The following is a 22,910-nucleotide window of genomic DNA, read 5'->3' as shown; positions in this document are numbered from 1 at the left end:
ACTATCAGTGCTGTATACATTATCCTGACATATACATGCAGCGTATGTGCATCAGCAAAGGATATTTCAAATGCCTCTTCACCGAACGGCAATTCTAAGCGCAGTGCCACTCTGCTGCTTCTGGTGACAGAGCAAGAAGGCAAAAGACACCACTGGAGGCAAGTGTCAGTAAAGAATGCTTGACTGATCAATCTCTACACCTGATGTGCAGAGGTTGCCTCATATTTCGAATTCCTTGAACCATTAGATTCAGGTGGCCTCTTATTCCAGGCACTGTACTCATAAAAACACACACACAACGACTGCAGAATGAGCCTTTTCATTTTTTCCTTCATTTTTTTTTCTCCTAGTGAGCCCCAACGCACTGGGTCCTCTGCCTGACCCCCAGTTAAATTCTCAAATGGTTTTAGCACCACATCCTCTATGAAAGCATTTCCAAAGCAATCACCAGCCGCTCTGAGGAGGAATACATTTCACCCTTCAACTCTCCACGCTAAGCTGTCCTCGGCCGTCTCTTCTAACAAAAAATGTCCTAATGTACATTATTTGTACATAAGATATATCTCTGCAGTGTTCCCGTATCAGTCCATTACAAATTATGCATCAAGAGGTTTGAACAATCCGTCCATATAAATAAAACCAATGCTGGAACCAGTTGCATATATTTATAGTGTATATTGTGCTTCGCAGTCTCTCGCAAATGACAGCATATAGCTAGTAGGGTTAGGATTCTCTTCCTTTGTCAAATACACTTTTGTAGTTTGCTTATAACTTTGCTAAAAAATACTAATTTTCTTCAAATTTGAGAATCAAAAAGACATTCTGTGTCTATTGTGATCTTTGTCCAATCTATTAAATAAGTGGGAAGCAGAAGCCAGTGTCTTGAAATGCAGCCTTCCGCTTGGCAGTTGTGTCATATTTTCTAATGAAAAAGACTCACCCATTTTCTCCAAATGTCATAAAACCCCAAAAAATCCCTATGACTTGATGTACATTCATTAAGCTCTACGGTGACAAGTACAAATATGCTTAATAACAAAAAAACAGTTTCTGTATGTGTAAGAGATGTGTCCAACCAGAGCCCCTGGTCTCATCTGTCCTTTCCCTTTTGGCTTTTGAAATAAGAGTTCGTACTGGCAACGTGAGACAGCTACACACAATTAAACCCTAACAACTTGAGAATCAGCTGCCTCCAGGCACATTTTCCTTGAAGGCCTTTGGAGACCAGCAAGGAGTAAACATTACTTTCGGTGTATCAGTCCTAGGTACTCCACAATCTATCCCGCAACTAACTATTACATTCAGACCCAACGACAGAAGTGGGACAACTCCTGACAGGTCAGACAGGTCACTCTCTGCTAGGCTATCCAGTGCAGTGCTGTCAGCCAAATGTCAGGCAGCCAGATATGTGAGTGTGGTCACCCTACAGGTCCTAGAGGGACAATGATCTATCGGAGAAGTTCTTATATATCCCTAGACAAATCATTTCTATAACCGGCAACTTGAATCCCATGAACTCTAGGCATAATTCAAATGCAATGGAAGAGCACCAAAGAAAACAACCCGCCGAAAGAAAGGAAATAATTCAAACATAAAAAACAATGGAAGTCTCACCTTAGTACACCCTTAGCCAGGCTGTGTTGTATCAAAATAAATTGCCAAGATTAGAAGGATATGTCATGATTAACAAGCTATGTGTGTACCTATCTCTGTGTCAGTTGTCCGAGCAAACAATCTCACAAAAATAATGCAATGAAATCTAACATCATGGCAGCCTTTCAACATGAGCCGGAAGGTGCAGGGTGCATGAGACAGCGAAAATGTTCTCCAGCTCACCCATTAGCCCAATGTCAAGAACGTGTGTGTGGGTTGAAGTGAAGCCTTACCTTTGTAGCTACCACTTCTTCTGCAATTTCATGTATTGTTGTACTTGTTTATAATATCACTCACTGGAGAATATGCATATCTTAATAAAGTTGTAGGTGCACAGCAATATCTGGGATACATTCGCTCCTGCTCTTCATCTCTTCATTGCCTGACTCCCTCCACCAGTCTGTTCAGCTGCCTAGCTGTGCCACTCTCTCCCACTATATGCACTTGGCTGACTTGATAGTTATACCTGGCTGCGTATCTTAATCCGATTGTGGATGCGGATGGGCACTACATTAAGATGGGAAGCTAGAAGGGGCCCCTAAGATTCCTTAGAGGATAATACGAACATGTAAGCCATCACAAACTCAGAGAACCATCAGATTTCTGTAGTACAAGGCTCGCAGCCAGAGGAGGGCACCACACAACTTAAATGGGGCTTCCATGTGAGACACTTCCATGCGACCCAAGTACACTCCAGCACTGCTGAAATGTTTGTTGACTGGGTTCAAGGGTCACTTTTGAACATTTTGAGCCATTTCCTAAGAACTTGCGGTCATAGTGCTATATTACTCAGTAACTCGATCTCCCCCACCTAAACTGCCTATATTGAAATAACATGGCTCGCCCTAAAATCACAGTGGGCCTTGTTGTGTACAATTTTCTACTGTGATAAAAAGATTAACAGTGATTTTGACTATTTTTTTAAAAGTAAGACATAAGGAACCAATAAAACTGCTAACTGTGTGCTGCTTTTAAAACGAGAGTAAGTGGCAAGTAAAGATTTCTTGCTTAGTAAGCAACTGGAATGAGAGCAAAATAAATTGACTCCACGTTTGCTGAATAGTAACTACGTAAAGTGTTCCCTGAAAAGCTATTCTTCTGTTCTTCAAACGAGGAGTATCTAAGACTCGCACAGACAAAGTGTGCCTCATTTCTTTGTTAGCCAAAAGTCATGAACTGCTTGTCTGGGTATTTTTCTAATAGTGCAGAATTAGAATATAAATGGGTTTTTGATTAGGAACCTCAGGTATTTTCACAGATATGTGTTCAATACACCCAACATATTTTCTGTGCTCTTTGTCACCCCTGAGCTGCAAAGGCAAGGGTAAGTTGTGTGTCAGTTTCGCCCAAAATGTTTCTTAAAATTGTGATTAAAGAAAAAAACGGTAAGATAGGAACCAAATCTGCTTCAAAGGGAAACCGACTGGGCCTGTGAGAGATGCTTCCTGCCATTTTGTTATGCGATGACAACTCTGACCATAACAATGAACTACTTAAGCAGAAACACGGGTGATTTTTGCTCCAATTGGCAAATGGAATTGGCTGAATCAGATAGCTGGTACCCATAGTTCTGCTTACGACGTTTATACCGACGGCCTGATGTCAGCATCGCTAGTACATTTTACCTGAATAGTCTGAAAACGGACATATACCAAAGAGCAGTGCCTTGAGATTACAATGAGACGTATTTCAGCACATACCAAACAGTAACGTGACTCGGACTTCACTCTTAAGGCAATGTATAAAATCAATACATGACAAAGTTGGGAAATTCGTTATGGTTAATGGGAACTAAAACTGATTTTATGGAAGAAACAAAACCCTAACGATAGACAATACCAACAGTACATACGTTTTTCTACAACGCTGCTTTTTGAGTACTCACATGATGTGAAAACAGATGAAATGTTGGTATTTAAAGGCTATCAAAGTGATTTCCCTCAGCATTGTATGGATGAACAGTATGACGCCAGCACACAAGGTCAGACAGTAAACAATGTTTTTACAAAAACATGACATATATAATGCAAACTAAGAGGTGTCCAAAAGGATGAGGTACTCACATCTGTCATTACGATCCTCTGGGCTAGAGGACGTCTCCCTGTCAGATATCAGGCCAGAGACAGCAAAGAGTTTTTTCCCTGTGTCGTCAACTTTAAGAGAACTGGGGGAGCCAGATGGTATCTGACTCCCAAACTCATACTCCTTGCCATCAGCGTCTGAAAAGCGCAGGTGTGGAGAGTCATTCTCGTGGCAGTTCTTCAGCCGCTTGGCAGGTGTGAAAGCGGACTGGTAACTCTCCCGCTCTTCATTGGAGGCAAAGGGCCGGAATGCACCAACACCGCTGTGGTTTAGCATAGTGATAGGGGTGCAATCCAGGTTTGGCGGTGCAAACTGGGGGTGGAGGTGCAGCAGTGATGGTGGAAAGTCACGGTTAGGAAAGCCACTGGGCACGCCCCCTTGCCGGTGGTACATAGAGGCAAAAGTGTATGAGCCATTGGTGAAGGGAATGTGCACTTCTTTGTCCACTGACACTGGTACACCAAAAGGCCTAGACTGTTGGCATGAAATGGAGGCATCACGACTGGCTTCAGCTGTGGAGGCCAGGACCATCAGGGCTGGAGATGCCAGGGGGTTAGGCAGATAAGACGAACTCTCCATTTTGAATGCTGCCCTGTGTAAGTCCATGGTTTCTCTTGTTCCTCAACTGGATCACTACTGATAATTGAAAGTCTTCTCTTTGGAAAGGCACAATGGTTCTAGAGTCGGGAAAAGCAGGGTGAGGGTCACTGAAGAATCATGCTTTCCTAAACCTGCAGAGAACAGAAAAGACAAAGGATTAAGCATCTTCACAGGGCTATTATATCATGTTCCTGTAATATTACTAAAATTGGGTGCACCCAAATTATGACTCTCTGAACCAGAAGATGAAGAAAACATGAGATATGTGCAGATCGGCATGGGTTATCCCGAATCCAGACCAAGCAAGAGAAGTACTCTGAAGAGTTGAATCAGAAAATCTAATATCGAAATCAACTGTAATTTGTTTCCACTAATAAAAGAGCCTTACTTTGAAACATACTCAGCTTTCCTTACACTTGACAAATGTTTCCATGTTCTAACACAACAAAATCAGAAAGAGGTAACATTTACTGTAACAGCTTTAAAATGTGTAAGCCATCCCTCCTAAATGACCTCAAAGATAGACATTGTCATGTTTCTTTAACTATGGAGTCACAATTGCCGATTCCCTAATATAGGCATGGATGTATCTGCCCATCCTTTTATCTGTCAAACCCCAACCTATTAATCAGCTGTGCACTACCTTCTCCATGCACACAAGGGCCAGATTTACAAGGCCCTTGCGCCACATTAGCAAAATTATTTTACGCTAATGTGGCTCAAGGAGGCAATTTTTGCTGCGTCATGCATGTATTGCACCACTTTGCGACCCCTTGCGCCACAGTATGCCTGCATCAGGCATAATGTATGCAAGGGGGGCGTTTCAGCGTTAGGAGGCCCACAAAAATTGTGCAGTGAAATCTACAAGATTTCACTGCGCCATTTTTGGAGTCGTTTTTAACGCCTGCTCAGAGCAGGCATTAAAATGACGCACCCATTGAAATCAATGGGCCTCTTTGCACTTTGCTACACTACTATCAACATTTTTGACGCTAGGGTAGCAAAGCGCCACAATAGTGTAAAAAAAATTGACACTATTGTTTTAACGACCGCCATGGTGCACCATATTGTAAATACGGAGCACACATGGTATCTTTAGGTGGGGCAAGGGAAACGCAAGGAAAGTGGCCCATCAATACTAATGCACCACTTTCCTGTAAATCTGGCCTTAAGTATTTATTTTTGGGAGAGTGTATGCTTTTCTATTCTTTGTTTATCAGTGAATGTTAGGTTGTCCTAAATGTAAGTATTGTAATTATACTTTTTGTCAGGGTTTAAACTCTTTCTCATTCATCCTATGGAGTCTTCCAGTAACTATCAGACAGAGAGTGACACTGTGCCTAGGATCTGTATGTGACACAGCTCAGTTCTGCAGTTTCTTATGAGACTAGCCTGAGCAGTGTGTCAAAAGCTCATTTAAAAAAGTAACCAAAATACAAATTAATTAAATAAAGTCAAAACATGAGTAGTCCCATAATGTAGATGCTACACTGATGCTTCTTGGTTCGTATATGACAAACCTTATACGTGGGATTCAACCCTAAAAGAAAGTATTGCCTGTATGTACATGGGGGAGATTCAGTTAATACACAAAACGCTGCACTGAAAAAATGCATGTCACGTACGTGTGCAACTTTGGAGATCATGGATAACGCGAACAGGTAAAGATGACTCAAGAATTTGTGAAAGAAATGTTAAAAAAGGGAAAATATTTATATTTATAAATTTTTTAGGTACATTTGTGTTGTTCTATGCATGTGGGAATTGTAAGCATAGAAGTGTGCTAGTACCTTTAACATATTTAACATGTAAATGTCTATTTATTGTATTCTAAGCGACTGATATGCATGCATGCACACTACAAATTAAATATCTGTAGTCACTTGGTGCATTCACTTGCTGGAAACAAGTTGCTTAGATTTTCAAGTGGTTTGCTGTATGTTGGTGAGTCTCAAATCCTTTCCTAAATGAGATATGGGTGTAGGACAGTGGTCTTTAAACATTTTAATGTTACGACCCCCAAGTGAAATAAAATGATTGCCCCACCCCCCATGAATTTTTTACATTTAGTCTACTAATTTGGCAATGTTTAAATATGTGTAGACTTATTTAAACAGTGCAGTAGAGTTATGTTACTGATTTAAAAATGCAACCAAATACATTGTGCCAAACATACTATTCTGGTCAGGCAGGACTTACCAACATTCAAGAGTATTCACAGTGTGATTATTAGAAGTGGGGGCTTTGAGGAGTATTTAGAGTCCCTTCCCTTTTCACACATACTCCTAGCTAGGATATAAATGACAAAACATGTTAGTAATGGCCCATTACAGAGCGGTTTACTGTTGCTCATTTTATTCAGATTAAAACAAAGCCCTGTTATCAGCATAATACTTCGTTTGGTCAGAGCCTGGTACCCTCCCTGGGATCACTTGAGGCCCCCCTAAGGCAGCCCACCCCCCCCCCCAGTTTGAAGACCCCTAGTGTAGGGTGATCTTTTGTCCAATGCGAAGTTTGAGAGAGCCATTTGTTGGCCGTGGACCATGATATAACGCCAAAACCACTTAAGTTATGTGTAATGCTAAAGTTATAGAAACAACATATACCTTCAAATTTAATTTGTACTTCTTTAGAGCTAAGCATTTCAAACAGAAATAGTGTATATTCCTATGTTGTAGCACTTAAAGAACAACAGCAAATCGATGGTAACATATCGAAATAGAGGAATGAAAGATGACAAAATATAAAGAGAAAAATACTACATCTACTGCATATTACATTATCGTACTGTGCCCAAGGCGGTGGAGTGGTCTTGAGCATTGCTGTTTCTGGGGCCCGAAGAGGTGTACTTTGAGATTAGACTTGAATACAGGAAGAAAAGGATTTGCCTACAGTTCATTAGAGACATGCCCAAGTAGGTCAAAAGACCTGAACCTGAATCTGGGTGGGTTAGATACAGACTGGCGATTGGTGCAGTAGAGCACAGTGAGCTTGAAGGGGCATATCCTGATTAATTTCAAGGAAGGAAGCCGGTAGGGTGCTTCGTGCTGCTTTGAAGGACACAGTGAGATATAAAACAGTGACTGGACATGGAAAACCTATTGGTCTGCTGTAAGAACATAAAAACACGTTTTCTGGCACACTGTAAAGGCAAGAGGTTTAGAAAGAAGCCTACTCATTGATGAGAAGGTACCTATGACCACATATAAGGCAATGCACTATACGAATGTTTAGAATAACATATACATTTTTAGAATGCATATTGACAATGCCTGTTATTAGAATATATTGTTATGCAGGCGTGATAGAAGGTACTTGCTTGGAACTATTATACAAAAACCAAGTAAAAGATAATTTTTGACTGCAACCAATTAACTTCAGAGCAATGGTTTTGTCCATTTTTCTAATGGAGCTGGAACAAATGATCTGGATAGTAAAAAAAAATTAAAGTTGTGAAAATGTGTTTCTCAGAGAGACGACAGGCCTTCCTTTTAGAATAAGCACCTATCTTCCTCCCATCAAAAGGCATAACCATCTTCGAAACAGCAGAGATGTCATAAGCATGTTTGCAAAATGCCAATTCCTGACTTTGCACATGAGTATGAGTCTAAAAGGAGTAACAGTAAGCTTCAATTTCACCGGCAGGTTCTATCGCTAACCCCACAGACTACACTTTAGACTGAGAATGTGCAGGATGAAGCAGAGTGCTAGACACCTCTGATTTAAAAATAAGGCACAGTCAGGGCCACTGGAATTTTGCAAGTTTGTGGCAGTAGAATTTTTCGGATAAATGTGAATGGGCCATATAATAAATACACCAACTCCTGCATAATGTGTAAAACAATACTTGTATTTAGCTTAAATGGATCAAACGTTACTAAAATGGGGTAAACGAGTTGCAGTGAAAAGCTCTTAGCAAATGTTGAGTGGTCACATTTCTATTGCATGTTGCTGTATTTGGGTGTTAAACTGGTTGTAATGAGGTGAAACCCTTGCTCGGATAGTGTCAACATGTGTAAGTAATGCTATCATAAATGAGTTACACAATTGTCCTTTTCTTGCTGCAAGTGTTGGTTTACCCTGCTGCATAATTTGATCCTCTGTGTCACATAATTTCAGTGGTCCTGGATATAGTAAACTGCATTATTAAGGTAAGTGTATTTTAACATGAGTGTATGGAAATACAAATAGAAGTGCAACATTACAGCAAAAGGTAGGCAGTACATTGCTGCAGATAATCAGAAACCCACATATGTGGATATGTGGTATACTTGTACAATGATGGATTTTGTAACAAAATAAAGTTTATCCCTTTCTAACAGATTTTGCATTTTTTTACACAGATGTGATAATGTTTCTCCTTTCCATAATCTTCATGGCCATAGCTTTTGAAACATTTTTTTTAATGTGTAATTGTTTGTACTATCAGTCACTACTCTATAACTTATGCAAGGAATTCACAAAATAATAATAATAATAATAATAATAATAATAACTATTATTATTATTGTTGTTATTATTGTTATTGTTATTATTATTATTATTATTATTGTTTTTAATTCATTTTATCAAATTTGCCGTAGAGGTTTTGCATAGCTGTAATAAAAGGTGTTACAACTACCCAACTTAATTGTGCTCCTTTTCACAACCTTGAAAGGATGAAGCCTGAGTTGATAGATAGATAGATAGATAGATAGATAGATAGATAGATAGATAGATAGATAGATAGATAGATAGATAGATAGATAGATAGACAGACAGACATGCAGAGGGTAAATGCAATCTGTAAGGCAGCAAAAAGTTGTATTCTCATGTCAATGTGGTATACTTTGGTACTAAAATAGAAGCTGCGAGTTGCACTTTCCTAATAAATAAGTGAATGGGTGTTTATTACTGCCGTTGCTCTAAACATTGTGGTATTGGGCCACATTGATTTTCATTGCCAGGGCATAAATACATACAGGTGGTATTGATGTAGCGCTAAACTAGACTAAAGGCAGTAAGAGCTTTAGGATCTTTCATCCCTCGTCCTAGCTTCTGATCCCTCAAGGTCATTCCTCTCATCAGCAGCAACAGTACAGACGTTCTTTGGAGGTACTCATGCCAAAGTGTTGAACCTCACAGAGTCCCACCTCAGGGATGGGCTGGGTCTGAGTACCTAGGAGTCACGAAGCTCCTTAAAATTGATCTATGCAGGAGGCCATTTGACCGAAGACCGAGGGCTCATGATGGAGAAATGTTGGCTAGGGTTTTTCACCTCATGGTGCTGGGCTCTAGCCGGCAGTATTCATCTTGTTTTGCGTTTATGAGGTTTCCTTTTCCCTTTTCCTATAATTTCAGCACTTCGTGTTTAGATGAGAAGCAGCAATTTACAAAACACCTAAATAAATTGCTATTCTTGGGAGATGCACAGCTGATGCACACAATTAGAGGCTAGAATGGTAATAAACCATATTGATAATGCAGAACAATCAATGCAGAACAGTCCAGGTCAGTCTTAAAAAAAGGGCCACAAACCCCACCGTGTATAAAGTAAATACATGTATTTCCTCGGATATATGTGGTTACCAGGAAAGTAATGCTAAACTGCTGCTTTTTTACGAATGGGCGTTCTTTGGGTCACGCGCCTGAGGCTCGAGCCAGTTGCAAGGAGTTTTTAGGAGCATGGGTTAACCCGGAAGGGATAGCGTCAGTATGGGCGTCACACCATTTCATCCCTTTGAATCGAAAGAGGTCACAGCTGCCTCGGGGAGGGGGTTGGGGTGCTATGTCCTGATGGTGAGAGCTGGGACCCTGCAGCTTCAACTGGAGGCAGGGTGGGAGCATTCACATAATGTCTCTTTCCCCACCACGGGTGCAACGTGGCCCCATTATATTCAGTGGCCCAATGCTTTTCATCTGTATGGGCACATCTTCCCTTCAGTCAGCGCTGTGTGTGCATGCTTCAGTGCTTCGCGGCGCTACCTGTAATCGACCCCAAAGTACAGCATAGACCGAGACACCTACCTTTGAAAATACTACATACAGATGATTTGCAACCACCAGCTGTGCTATAGGGTCCTTGAGGAAATCTGGCGACACGATAATCCATAACATGAAAAAAAATGAGACAGACTCTCACGCCTAAACAAATGATCAATATGTCCCCTATCATGGGTATCACTGGCTTCAGAGCGTATAAGCAATGCAAGTTACAGCTTTCTGTATTATGTACCACACGGCAGAAGGTGCGAAGAACAGCTGGCTCTATTGCAACCATCTGAAGTTACTATAAAATGATCATACATACATCTGATTTGAGGGGGGATTCCACAAACTGGTTGGCCAAGTGGCTGGTGGTTTCGTGGGTCAGTAGCGCGCAGGTGTAAAATATTTCTGAGTCAATCCTAAATTTGCCCATGCTTCGTTGAGACAAATATTTCTGCATGGCTGTGGTAGGTCTGGGCATCAGCTGTTGCCCTCAGTACTTACCTTCAGTCTTAGCCAATCTACTGTTAAACAGGATGCAGAAAATGGTTTGCACCTCCCCTTTCAAGTTAACTTAGCCTTACAAACGGGTTTCACAACTATCCAAAGATCTGGGTCAATAAAAGAAATAAAAAAAAGTGAAGTGAAAGGCAAAAGGTTTTGTTAATGTCGTCACCGTCAGAACTAAATTGTTAATTTTTATGACAAATGAAATAGCAGAATTGTAATGCAAATATTCCGAAAATGTTTGTACTTCGTACGCCTTTAAGAGACGCAAAGCTGAGTACATCACAGTACACATACTGTACCGTGAAACAAACAGCGTGCTGTCAGTGTAACTGAACACGTACTGAAGCAGAGGTCACGCTACACAGGCGAGGGAGTTGAGGTGGCTTGCACCAAGAAATAAGAACTAAAGGCGGGGGCTCTGATCCCAGCCCCCTTGGGACGCCACTTTGTGGGATCTTGGGCTGATCCGTGTATCTCACCACGCTTCAGATCCTTTATCCGCCGAGGAAGGCTGAACATCGTATAAACAACGAGACACTGACATGTATGGTTGTGACCGCATGCCCATGTCATATGCAGAGGTGTGTGCTCAGCGCAGAGCCGCAGATGCGCCGCGTGTGATTTCACACAGCTGCATGCAGTGTCTTTGTACAGGCTGCTGATCCCCCGTAGGGGGTGGGCAGCCTTTTTGCCGGGTGTACCGGCTACCCCCGCAGCATCTGCCCCCTCCGGTGGCCCCTGGTGCGCACAGCATAGGATACATCTCTACAGAACAGATGTGCAGTGCCACTCGGCGCGCTCTTGAATAGATTTGTAACGCGCCTTCGATGAACCATTAGCACAACATCTTAACAACACTTCCGACTGCTGTTGTCCTGGGGTGCGGGCCACTTAGTCCGCAGAAGCAGAGAGGGGCGGAGGGGGCTGGTCACAGCTGTGCGGAGGAGAAGAGGGTGCTATGCACCCGGGCTAGCATACATCGCAGCCTGCATTCGTTCTAAGGTGGCTTTTTGTTCACGGGACGTGCACAACGTGGCACGCGTGCGTGCGTATCTGTGTGCGTGTGAGGTATCACTGGAAAAAGGCGAGATGGGTTTCAAATCTGAGGGACCTCTGGCTTCGAGTTACTGTAGCTCACAAGTAGAGTTCTTCCAAAAACGAGTGCTTTAACTAGTACCTAGGGAAGAACTGGTTAATTCTCGGGCACCGGCCTCTCATTTCCAACATCCTTGCCATTACATAGAGACTGTCCCTCTAGGTGTGTTCAGTTGTGCCTGAGGCCAGAAGTGTCGCCTCACTAGCAGCTCCTGTCTTGGTAGTTCTCTAACATATCTCGGAACATCCCCTCTGAAAGGCACGGCCTTTTAATCCCTCTCTTAGGTGCAGTGAGCTGTTCTGTTTAGATGTGTTATTGCTGCTTTAGAAATCGGGCTAGATGTGCATTAGGTGACTTTGCTTGCACCTTATTTTAAGATTTGTTGCTGGCGCTGTACCTTTGCCAAACTTATATTTGCCTTTCACTTATTTTAGATAAAGCAAGTCAGAAGGTTTTAGCCGCGGTATTTCAAGCGTTTCACAACTGCCGTGTTTGGGCTCCGGTAGAAGGCTGTTTTGGGGTTGCCACGGGCCTATTAAGGATGCAGCTGGACACATCGGCATTCGCCAACTCCGTCTGTCACATGGAGAACTTGTAGGATTCCCGGGTGAAGCTGAAAATATTATAACCTCTGTCCTCCGAACTGTGTGAATGGTGAAGCGCGACCCTCAGCTTAAAGCACAGGAGTAGTGTACGCTAGGCGGCACGGAGGGGCGCGGGGAGACGAAGAGATGCCACACACAAGAGCAGCGGGGATAGATAGGACTGCTCAGCCCCGCAGCCAGCAGCAGCAGGCGCCTAAGTTCAAGCACACCACTCCTCTCCCACCACACGGCGCATACCACTGTGCCACGAGGAGAAGAAATATGTAGTTTTTGGTTAAGGACCACACTCTGCTTGAGGCATTGTAGTAGACCGAATGCGTTGTGGTCCACTAAGTACCCTAAATCCAGGGGCCTGTTGGTCCCGCATGAGGTCCCCGGCAGGGCAGCTGCCCCTGCCACAGTCAGTTCTCCCTGCAGCACACAGTCCCTCTCCCTGCAGCACACAGTCAGCCCTCCCTGCATCACACTCCATGCAGCATCTCCTGGAAGAGTAACAGACCCCGGGTGCGTCTGCAGCTCCCTCCAGGATTAGCTCCATGCAGAAGGGGTAGCATAGGGCCCTTGGAAATGCTGCTGTCGCCTCATCTGGCAGCAGCCCCAGCGGACATCCACGCTGATTTTTCGGATTATGGACCTCACATTAAGGGCCAGATGTAGCAAAGGGTTTTTCCCATTCTGTGTCAATGGGAAAATGTGTTCGTACATGTGGCGCTAAATCCCTTTCCCACTTTTCACATATGCAATAACTTTCATAGGAAGCTGCTAAAAGGTAGAAACGAGGGGTGGCGGGGGCTCACCGGGAAAAAGACACGCAAGACTGAGAAACACGTAGCCGAAAAAGGGAGCGGGGGGGGGGGAGACGGAGACAGAAAGAGAATGACACTGAGAGGCTGAGGGAATGAGGGAGAATGAGATGGGTGGATGAACAGTCGGACAGACTCGTTGTTTCACGGATAGGGGTGCTCACTCGCTGCTTGTGTGAGCAGCCAAGTAAACAGTTTAACTCCCCCACTTCAACCCCCCCCCCCCCCCCCAAGTCCACCACGCCAGCACCCTCGCCCAGTAACACGGGTCATTCCTAAACCATGAGTAACCATCAGGAATTAGATGAGGCCTGGATGAAATCAGAGAATTATCCGATTCCAGCACCAATACAATTGACAAGGCGCTTTTTACTTACTCTCCTGCATCGCTCCCGCAGCTTCGACGGATTAGGGTAGAATCACGCCGGACTTCACACATGACACACCTCGAGTGCCCTAGACAACCCAGGTCAGCAGAGCAGGGCAGCTGGGGTCCCGCTGCAGGGCAGCGAGGGGCAGTAGGATCCCGCCTCACATCTCATGTGGAAGGGGGTTAAGGACGGGCTAACCCCAACACGCGGATTCTTTTTAATTTAGCACTTCGTGCAAATCCAGATTAAAATAACTCCAGCTATTGATCCGGCCAGTGGAATTGACATTAATTTTAGTTCACTTCTCACTTTGCAAAGAGATCGATGCCGAGTAATAACAGCTGACATCCCTGCTGAAAGGAGGAGAAAGGAGAGCCGACCAGAGAAATCGAAAATGCAACCAAATAAATCACTGGCCACTTTCCCGGGAGCCGAGTCGGCTCAGGCATGGCCAGGAGAAGGGACGTGTGAGCCTGCCTCTGGAGGGGGCTGCAGGGGGACAGGGGCAGAAGCCAGCAGGGACCAGCGAGCCTTCCTCTGGAGGGGGGCGGCAGGGGGACAGGGGCAGAAGCCAGCAGGAACCAGCGAGCCTTCCTCTGGAGGGGACGCAGGGGCACCACCGCCCCCACATAGAGAGCTAAAGGGGTATCTAACGTGTCTGCAGCCGCCTCCTTGACCCAGCTCTCCTGTGTGTTTGTTTTAGTAAGACAAAATAACACTAATGTACAGCACGAGGATTTATTATATATCAAAGGCTACCAAATTCCGAATGAACTTCTATATAGTAATACATAAATCACATACATATTTATTTTAGTCTAATCATTTATTTGTATTTTTGTTCGGACTAAAATATAACTTGGTTACTCTATTCGGAATAAAGAACCCGGACGGAGAGAATGAGTGTCTCCATTCATGCGTACTTTTCCTCCAAAGAAAAAAAGTTTTATCTCACCTTTAAGATCTGGAGCGATTGAATGTAAACCTTTACATTCACACAATTAAAAATGATTTTGTGCATGTGTGTGCATGTCCTCGGTGCCTCGTGGTTATAGCCCCATGACCCCATTAAATTACTCGATCCACCAACACCAGCCACCAAGAACTTTCAAACACCAAAAACACAGAGGCCGGACCTGGGCGCATACGTCTTCCGACTCAGGAGTGTCTTGAGCCTGACAGCCGAGCTGAACCACCTGCTGACAGACTCCTAAAAACGGGTCTTTTAAGGATGGTATTTGGACTGCAGGCCTGGGTCACTCATATCTGCTTGGATTGTAAACATACGCAAACCCTCTGATCATTTACTCATAAGGGTTACTGAGCGCTCGGAAGCAGCCGCAAAGCCACGTAAGGCGCTGATTAAATCTCTAAAATAAGATAGTAGGACTCTTAATTTTTACTTTTTTTTTATTTTTATAAAGGCGAGGTTTATGTGTGCATAGATAGATAGATCGATCTATCGCGTGGTATTCAGGTTATGCAAGACTCTCAGTCAAGCAAACTACAAAAACCACTGTACACCCTGAAGAAGAGCCCTCCAGATTGGTAATTGAGTCAAAACTGGCACTGACATCTGCTGTGACCTGTAGGTCACGAGGTAATATTTCAGCAAGGCCAACTCAACCTCCCATTCTTATAAGGTTGATAAATCCAGTACTGTTTTATTAAGAACTTTTTATTGATTTCCCTGTATTTATGAAATTCTTCCAATCCAACTTCAGGGGTAAAATTCAATTCCTGAAAAGGCCTTTCTTTCGTTTTTCAGAATATTAAATTGAGCAACAACACCTGTTAACTACTGGAAAGGACAAACTGTAAAACTGCATCATGAAAATGACACAAAATAATTAGCAGACACACGCAAACAAGGCAAACGTGTATTCGTAAATATACAAACAAAGATATATGTATTTAGATTGCCATTAAAACCTTAAAATTAATGTTGAATTCTCCAAAGCAGCTCCCTTTAATTTCCCCCATTTTTAGTAGTAGGATAAAGGATTTACGCGTTTTTCCCTTTTCCGGCCTTCTCCTACAAATATCATTTTTTCCACAGTCACATTACCCCTCTGTCACACACCAGGCTGGGCGAGTAAAAAGCCATCAGCGAAGCGAAACGACAAAGGGGGGCTGAAACAATTATTCGGACACAAAACAAATTGCACATACATCGATGTACTAACCAACCGATTTAAGTGTATTTTGCCATCACAACCAAACCAAATAAAGAACTTCGACTGTATCGGAGCCTACTATATATTTTTCTATTTTCCAGCATAGAGCAGTTTGTATTACTGTGGATAAATGACTGCTATTTTTTTCGATTACTAATTTGCACAAATTATCCTGCAATAAAAGAATATTAAGTATGGTGTGTACAGCGATTCGAGAAACTTTTAATGATATATGTGTGGACTTGCTCCTCATATGTAAATATATATATATATATGTATAAATGACCCACATTGCTAAAACACTGATTGTGGCCAGTATCCTGGGAGCCCCTGTTAATAAAAAAATTATACCTCCAAAACTAATTTAAAAGTAAACAAGTGGATTTCCCAGAAGGCTAGTGACAAGTAACCTTAAGCGGCTTTTTCCTTTGTTTATTTAAAGCAGAAACCATTTTGGGCGGGAGGCTGTAGTAAGGACAGTAATGTTAAAATGACAAAAATCGTTTAAAGGCAGTAACGTTTTAAGACCGTTTTAATTTAGGGGAATCGGAGGCAGATCCGGCTTGGGGCAGAGGCGCTGACCCGGGGCTGGCAGGACAAGCTGACGAAGTTCGGTCTACTTGTTGCAGCGGTCGGAGAAACAGGTGGAGGCCGAGAGGATGCATCACTTTGGACGAAGCAGGGAGGGGTTTATGAAATTAAAAACAAGCACGTGTAAAGCCAATGTACCCGCTGGTTAATTGAGCGGCCGGAGACGGGGGCAAAACTGTATAACACGCGGTCGAATAAAAAAAACAAAAAAACAGTAAATAATAAACTGTTCCAAGCATGCCTGTTTAGGTAGTAGAAAACTACGAAAAAAAGGAAAAAAAGAGATGACGAAAAAGTATGTGCCACCAAGAACAGACCCATTGTTTTAAGTCCCTCTCCGCCACACCGACACACACTTTAAGAAGGATCGCTTACTTGCGGCTTGTCTATTTGTAACAACAGATACATAAAGCCGCGCTATAAATGTTCTCTATAACGCGATATTCCACGTCCTCTGCCTGATTCTCCTCGTATATTTCAGATTGGATTGCCCTCTTCCAAGGCTTGCTTTTGCCTCCGCTGGCGTGGCCTCCTGCCCGCCTGTTGAGCTCAGTCTGGCCCGGCACCGCTTGCCCATCCGAGCAATTGCGAAGAGATGCCGCTCTGGAGACCGCGGGAAGAAGCAACGCGTGTCCGGGATAGAAAACGTTTAAAAAATATATAAAACAACGGCGTAGAAGTTAACATAACAATAAACAAGCAGCAATAAATAGGTGTCTGTCAGCGGCCACAGCCCTATGACTCGTTTCACATAACCAGAAAGAAACAAACATTAAAAATAACAAGAAAGCAAGAGGCGGCCAAACCCCTCTGGCAGAGGTGGGCTCTGTTTAACGCAGGGCAGGAGGTCTCCCGTTTTTCACGCCATCTTTCGATTTTCGTTCATTTGCTAATGATCCACACCACGGCAATGCGATACTTTTATATCATCCTCGGTTTAGAAAGTTACAAAGGACTATTATCGACGTCTTTTGATAACCGTGCCCCGGAGAGCCGCCACTGCGCTCTGTTCGGGGTCCCGCTGCCAATGTGGCACAGAGGGGCCTCGACCAACAAACGCACTGGTCTCCACGAACGAGTATGTAACGGACAATGTGAATAGGGAGACAAGGGGCTTCCCCGTTATCTCCTACACATTTCTGATGACATTTACACTGCATTTCTCAGCCCTACACGTTCTCCATCACCTCTAAATGCGTGCTTCCATTTGCAAGAAACCAAGTTGTTTACACCCCTTTCAAACGAACGAACGACGAAACGAGTTGCTTCATAGAGACAGTACAATTATTTTTTTGCCATGGCCATTTATTCTCGGCCGGCTCTTCCCTGCCTTCAATAACGCAAACGGAGTTTCCCCGATCTGCCGGTTTGAGCGGGCAGCGCACTGAGGCTTTTATTACAACAATAAGTGACCATGGGCGCTTCCTGTGCGTGTGTGTGTGTGTTTGGGGGGAGGGGGGGTGTTTGTGGGGTGGAAGGAGGTGCTCAGCCCTCGTAGCCCCTTGAATCAGACAGTCCTAATGGGCCCTTTGTGAGGCGCACAGATGGGCTTTTATGTACATCCAGTCCTGGAGGTGAGAAATTAGGCGCCCGTGCCCCCTCCTTATCTTCAAACTTTCATCTACCGCCCTCCCTCTACAAAGTTCATAAAAAGAGCCCCGGGGGAGCGGTGAGACATCTTGTGTACATCCTCCGGTCGGTCGGGTGTCTGACGGGGTGTGTTTAAGATGCACCGTTTCTGGGGGGTATGCATGATTCTCATAAAAGAGACAAAAGAGACAAATGTCACCCCACCTACCTATCCCTGCCACTTACCCATGAAAGTGAGCAGCGGGAATTGTTTAATGGTGCGGACCTCACTCCCCGTCATTATTCCTCTGTTCTCTGTTCTTTCAACAACAATATATATGTGATATTTCTTACACCAAGATAAAGTTTTTTCTCTCTTGGCTGCTTCGTGGTTCCTGGATGTTGTATTTTCATCATTTGTTCACTGCTTCCAAAAGTAGGCGTTTTCCATGTTTCGGTTTCATTTTAAGGTCCGAGCTGCTTTTTATCTGACCTGCCTTCTCCGCTCTCTTGTTATTACAAAACTGCAAGGAAATAACAAGTTTTTTTCTTTAAAAATTCTTGAGAGGGACTGTACCTCATGACGAATTGAAAGCCACCGAGTGATGTTTGAATGTAAAGCTCAGAGTGAAAATGGTAAAGAGGAGGGCCTTGGTCAGAAGTAGCGGACAGTGTTGTACAGGAGACTAAGATTGCATGGAGAACGTCTATACGGGTAGATGGCAGTGCTGTACAGGGAGCGAAGGGTGCCCGATAGTGCCTGTACGGGTAGATAGCAGAGCTGTATAGGGAGCTAAGGGTGCCCGAGAGTGCCTGTACGGGTAGATAGCAGAGTTGTATAGGGAGCTAAGAGTGCCCGAGAGTGCCTGTACGGGTAGATAGCAGAGCTGTATAGGGAGCTAAGAGTGCCCGAGAGTGCCTGTACGGGTAGATGGCAGTGCTGTACAGGGAGCTAAGGGTGCCCGAGAGTGCCTGTACGGGTAGATAGCAGTGCTGTTCATGGAGCCGAGTGTCAGAGAATGCCTGCAGGGACAGATAACAGTGTTGTGCAGCGAGTGCCTGTACGGGAAAATAATAGTGCTTAACATGGAGCTAATAGTGCTTGGAGAGTGTCTGTACGGGAAGATAACATTATTGCACAATTAGCTAACAGTGCCCACACGGGTAGGTAGCAATGCTGTACATGGAGCTAAGAGTGCCTATACAATGCTGTACATGGAGCTAAGAGTATCTGGAGAGCGCCTGAACGGGTAGATAACACTGCATGCGGGGGGAGCTAAGAGCGCCTGTAGAGTGCCTGTACGGGAGAATAACACAGCTGAACAGGGAGCTAAGACCGCCCGGGGAGTGCATGCACGGGAAGATAACAGGGCATGCAGTGGGATCTAAGAGTGCCTGTATGTATGGGTAGATAACATTGCTGTACAGGGAGCTAAGAGTGCCTTGAAAATGCCCCTACGGGTACATAACAACGCTATGCAGGGAACTAAGAGTGCATGTAGAGTGCCTGTATGGGAAGATAACAGTGCATGCAGTGGGAGCTAAGAATGCCTAGATAGTGCCTGTATGGGTAGCTAAAACTGCTGTACATGGAGCCGAGAGTGCCTGGAGAGTTTCTGTACGGGTAGATAACAGTGCTGTGCAGGGGCCTCAGAGTGCCTGTACGGGTAAATAACAGTCCTGTGCATGGAGCGGAGAGTGCCTGAACGGGTACATAACAGTGCTGTGCAGGGGCGGAGAGTGCCTGAACGGGTACATAACAGTGCTGTGCACGGAGCGGAGAGTGCCTGAACGGGTAGATAACAGTGCTGTGCACGGAACGGAGAGTGCCTGTACGGTACATAACAGTGCTGTGCAGGGGGCGGAGAGTGCCTGTACGGGTAGACAACAGTGCTGTGCACGGAGCGGAGAGTGCTTGTACGGGTAGATAACACTGCTGTGCACGGAGCGGAGAGTGCCTGTACGGTACATAATAGTGCTGTGCAGAGGGTGAAGAGTGCCTGTACGGGTGGATAACAGTGCTGTGCACGGACCTGAGAGTGCCTGTACGGGTACATAACCGTGCTGTGCACGGAGCGGAGAGTGCCTGAACGGGTAGAAAGCAGTGCTCTGCACAGACCCGAGAGTGCCTGAACGGGTAGATAGCAGTGCTGTGCACGGACCGGAGAGTGTCTGTACGGGTAGATAGCAGTGCAGATAGCAGTGCTGTGCACGGAGCTGAGAGTGTCTGTACGGGTAGATAGCAGTGCTGTGCACGGAGCGGAGAGTGCCTGAACGGGTAGAAAGCAGTGCAGATAGCAGTGCTGTGCACGGAGCTGAGAGTGTCTGTACGTGTAGATAGCGGTGCTGTGCACGGAGCTGAGAGTGCCTGTACGGGTAGATAGCAGTGCTGTGCACGGAGCTGAGAGTGCCTGAACGGGTAGATAGCGGTGCTGTGCATGGGGCGGAGAATGTCTGTACGGGTAGATAGCAGTGCTGTGCACGGAGCTGAGAGTGCCTGAACGGGTAGATAGCGGTGCTGTGCATGGGGCGGAGAGTGCCTTTACGGGAGCTCAGCGTGCCTGTAAGGGTGCCTGTAGAGTGTGGCTCCTGCACAGCACCTGGCGCCGCTGCAGCCCCACACTCGTGACACTTCGCCACCCCAAGCAGAGAGCAATGGTTCCCCCACAGTCCACCCCACCGATGTGTACTGATGGATTAGTTGGGGAGACCCGACACCCAGAGTTTCTGTCCGGGAGTTCTCTGAAAGAGCGGCTTCCGTTCAGAGCCGGACCGGGACAACCAGAGCGAGTCAGGAGCTGTCATCAACGGCGAGGAGTGCTTTGCATTCCTTGCTCCGAGAGCGGGGGCGCAGCGCCTTCAGACCCCTACAACTTGCAAGGGTAGCGCAGAGCCAGGTCTGGCGGAGCCCGCAGGTAGAGAATGGACACACACGTCCCGGCCATGCTCGGCCAGGAAGCTGAAGCGACGCCGCAGATGTGAACTGCTGTAAAAAAAAAAAAGTTCAGCACTGACTTCCTGACCAGGACAGCACCACCCCATCCCCACATATCTCCTACCACGTTAAAAAGACACTCATACAGCCTCGGTGGAGAGCCCCACTTACTGCTGGGTGTCCTCTTCTGCGGGCACTTCGTGTGCTGCCGTCGCCGCGTAAGTCTGAGTCCAGGCATGCACAGTCCTCTCCTTCTTGGGTGAGGGGTGTCCGTCCCACCGGATACCGATTTTACAGAAAAGCTTCACCAGAGACCAGATTCCAAAAGGGAAAAAAAACTGCAGGAAAAAAATGTGCGTGTGCGCTGGAGAGTGAGGAAGCAGCTCTGCCTGTCGGTGCTGCTGGCTGTGATCAGTGACTGAGCCTCCTGCACTAGTCTCAGGAGACTCCTGGCAGCTCACACGGACAGGCACACTCAACACTGCATCTATTAAAGAGCACCGAGGCAGCTCGGGAAATGGAGTCCACGCGAAGGGGCATTCGCAGCTGCGGCTGCCACGGTTGGGACTCAAAGCGAGTGCCAAGCACTCAAGCCGCCAGGTTACACACATACGGTATTTTTTAGCCTAAGAAAAAGCACATCTTTCCCCGCCCCCACCACCAACCTCAGACTTGCGGAATTTAGCTCAAAATTTGGGAATTTAAACAATGACCACAGCGCCACGAAACTGTCCAACTAGGGAGGGAAAGATCTGAATATGGAACTACAGTCAAGTCATTTTATGTGAATACCTTAATTTGAGAAGTAATGAATAATTGTTCTCTCTGCATTACTTACTGTTTGCTCAACCCAGAAAATGGCACAGTCCCACTCCTTTTTTAATACATTTCGGCGAGACTGGAGTGAAGTCACCACTTGGAGGGAGATGACATGTAATTGGTGGTGTTTTAGGATACTTTCTGTTTTTGAATTCGTATCTGTATATGTAATTATTGGTATAAGGATCTGCCAAGAATCAGGGCCACTCGCACGAAGTCAGGGAGCCTCTGATGTCACAATATATACAAAGTCATGCTCATCTGTGGTACTTCTTGGATCCGTTTTTCTCCTCCTCCTCTAGGCCCACCGAGGCATCTGGGGCTTAGCCTCAAGGAGCTAGATAAACTGGAATTGAATGACCACTGGCAAAACAAGGCGCTACATAAACTGGAGTCGTCTGACCACTGGCAAAAAAATGACACCCACAGGCTGACCCGATTTATTTCTGCAAACGTGTGATAGACTACATGTTGTGCACGTGTCCCCTTCACAGAGATGGTTCTGTGTTTCTGTACTATCCACAGACTGCCTGTTTATGTGCTCCTGGTTTTACACGCTCAGGGTGCAGGCTGAAACATAAATCTCTCTATTATGGATGCTAATTGGAGGGGGTGGAGGTAAATGTCACCCCAGCACACAGCTAAACACATCAGCCTGCAGTGATTTGTGAAGGGCAGAGTAGAGATCTATGAGCAGCGGCAAGCCCCGGCCCACAAGTCCACGGCTGCTAAAAAGATGTACCAGTTCAAGTGCCGTTTGACTGCACCCGGTTACCTCCAATGACACGGAGAAACGAATCTTCATAATAGGCTGATGGAAAATGTGACTTGGCCACTGAAAATTACGAACGGTGTGCTCGTGCAAGGCGTTACTGAGAAGGAGCAGGGCTTCTTCTGTACTGGCTCGATAACGACATCAAATAATAACGAGAGAGCGAACCGAGGCCCGCATAATGCATACCCATAGCGCTGCTGCTGGACCATTGGGGAGCACAAAAGCATATTTGGGAGTCGGGGGCTTTAGCTATTATAAACGCACAGAGGTACACGGAGGCGGAAGGAGCAGGGAGATGGGCGCTCGGGCAATGGCACACACAATATCGAAAGAACGGGGGATGGGGCTGCCAATTTG

The 22,910-nt window shown here is 45.3% G+C and overlaps 1 protein-coding gene across 5 annotated transcripts in view; it reads right to left on the bottom strand.

The window, feature by feature from the left end:
• The window catches only part of RNF220 (ring finger protein 220), a 539,236-nt gene extending 517,814 nt beyond the window's left edge, over window positions 1-21,422 (bottom strand). For 2 of the 5 annotated variants that reach the window (XM_069232799.1, XM_069232801.1), the window contains exons 1-2: window positions 21,131-21,422; window positions 3,717-4,466 (exon numbers count right to left, since the gene is read on the bottom strand). In XM_069232799.1, coding sequence (XP_069088900.1) covers window positions 3,717-4,341 — 625 coding nt within the window. In that variant the 5' untranslated portion in view covers window positions 4,342-4,466; window positions 21,131-21,422. The remainder of the gene's footprint in view (window positions 1-3,716; window positions 4,467-21,130) is intronic. The other 3 variants (XM_069232798.1, XM_069232800.1, XM_069232802.1) reach the window with 2 other exon arrangements.
• Between the last annotated feature and the right edge of the window lie 1,488 nt (window positions 21,423-22,910).

The sequence above is a fragment of the Pleurodeles waltl genome, chromosome 4_2, assembly GCF_031143425.1.
Source record: "Pleurodeles waltl isolate 20211129_DDA chromosome 4_2, aPleWal1.hap1.20221129, whole genome shotgun sequence".
NCBI lineage: Eukaryota > Metazoa > Chordata > Amphibia > Caudata > Salamandridae > Pleurodeles > Pleurodeles waltl.
This window is presented reverse-complemented; position numbering and strand designations above follow the sequence as displayed.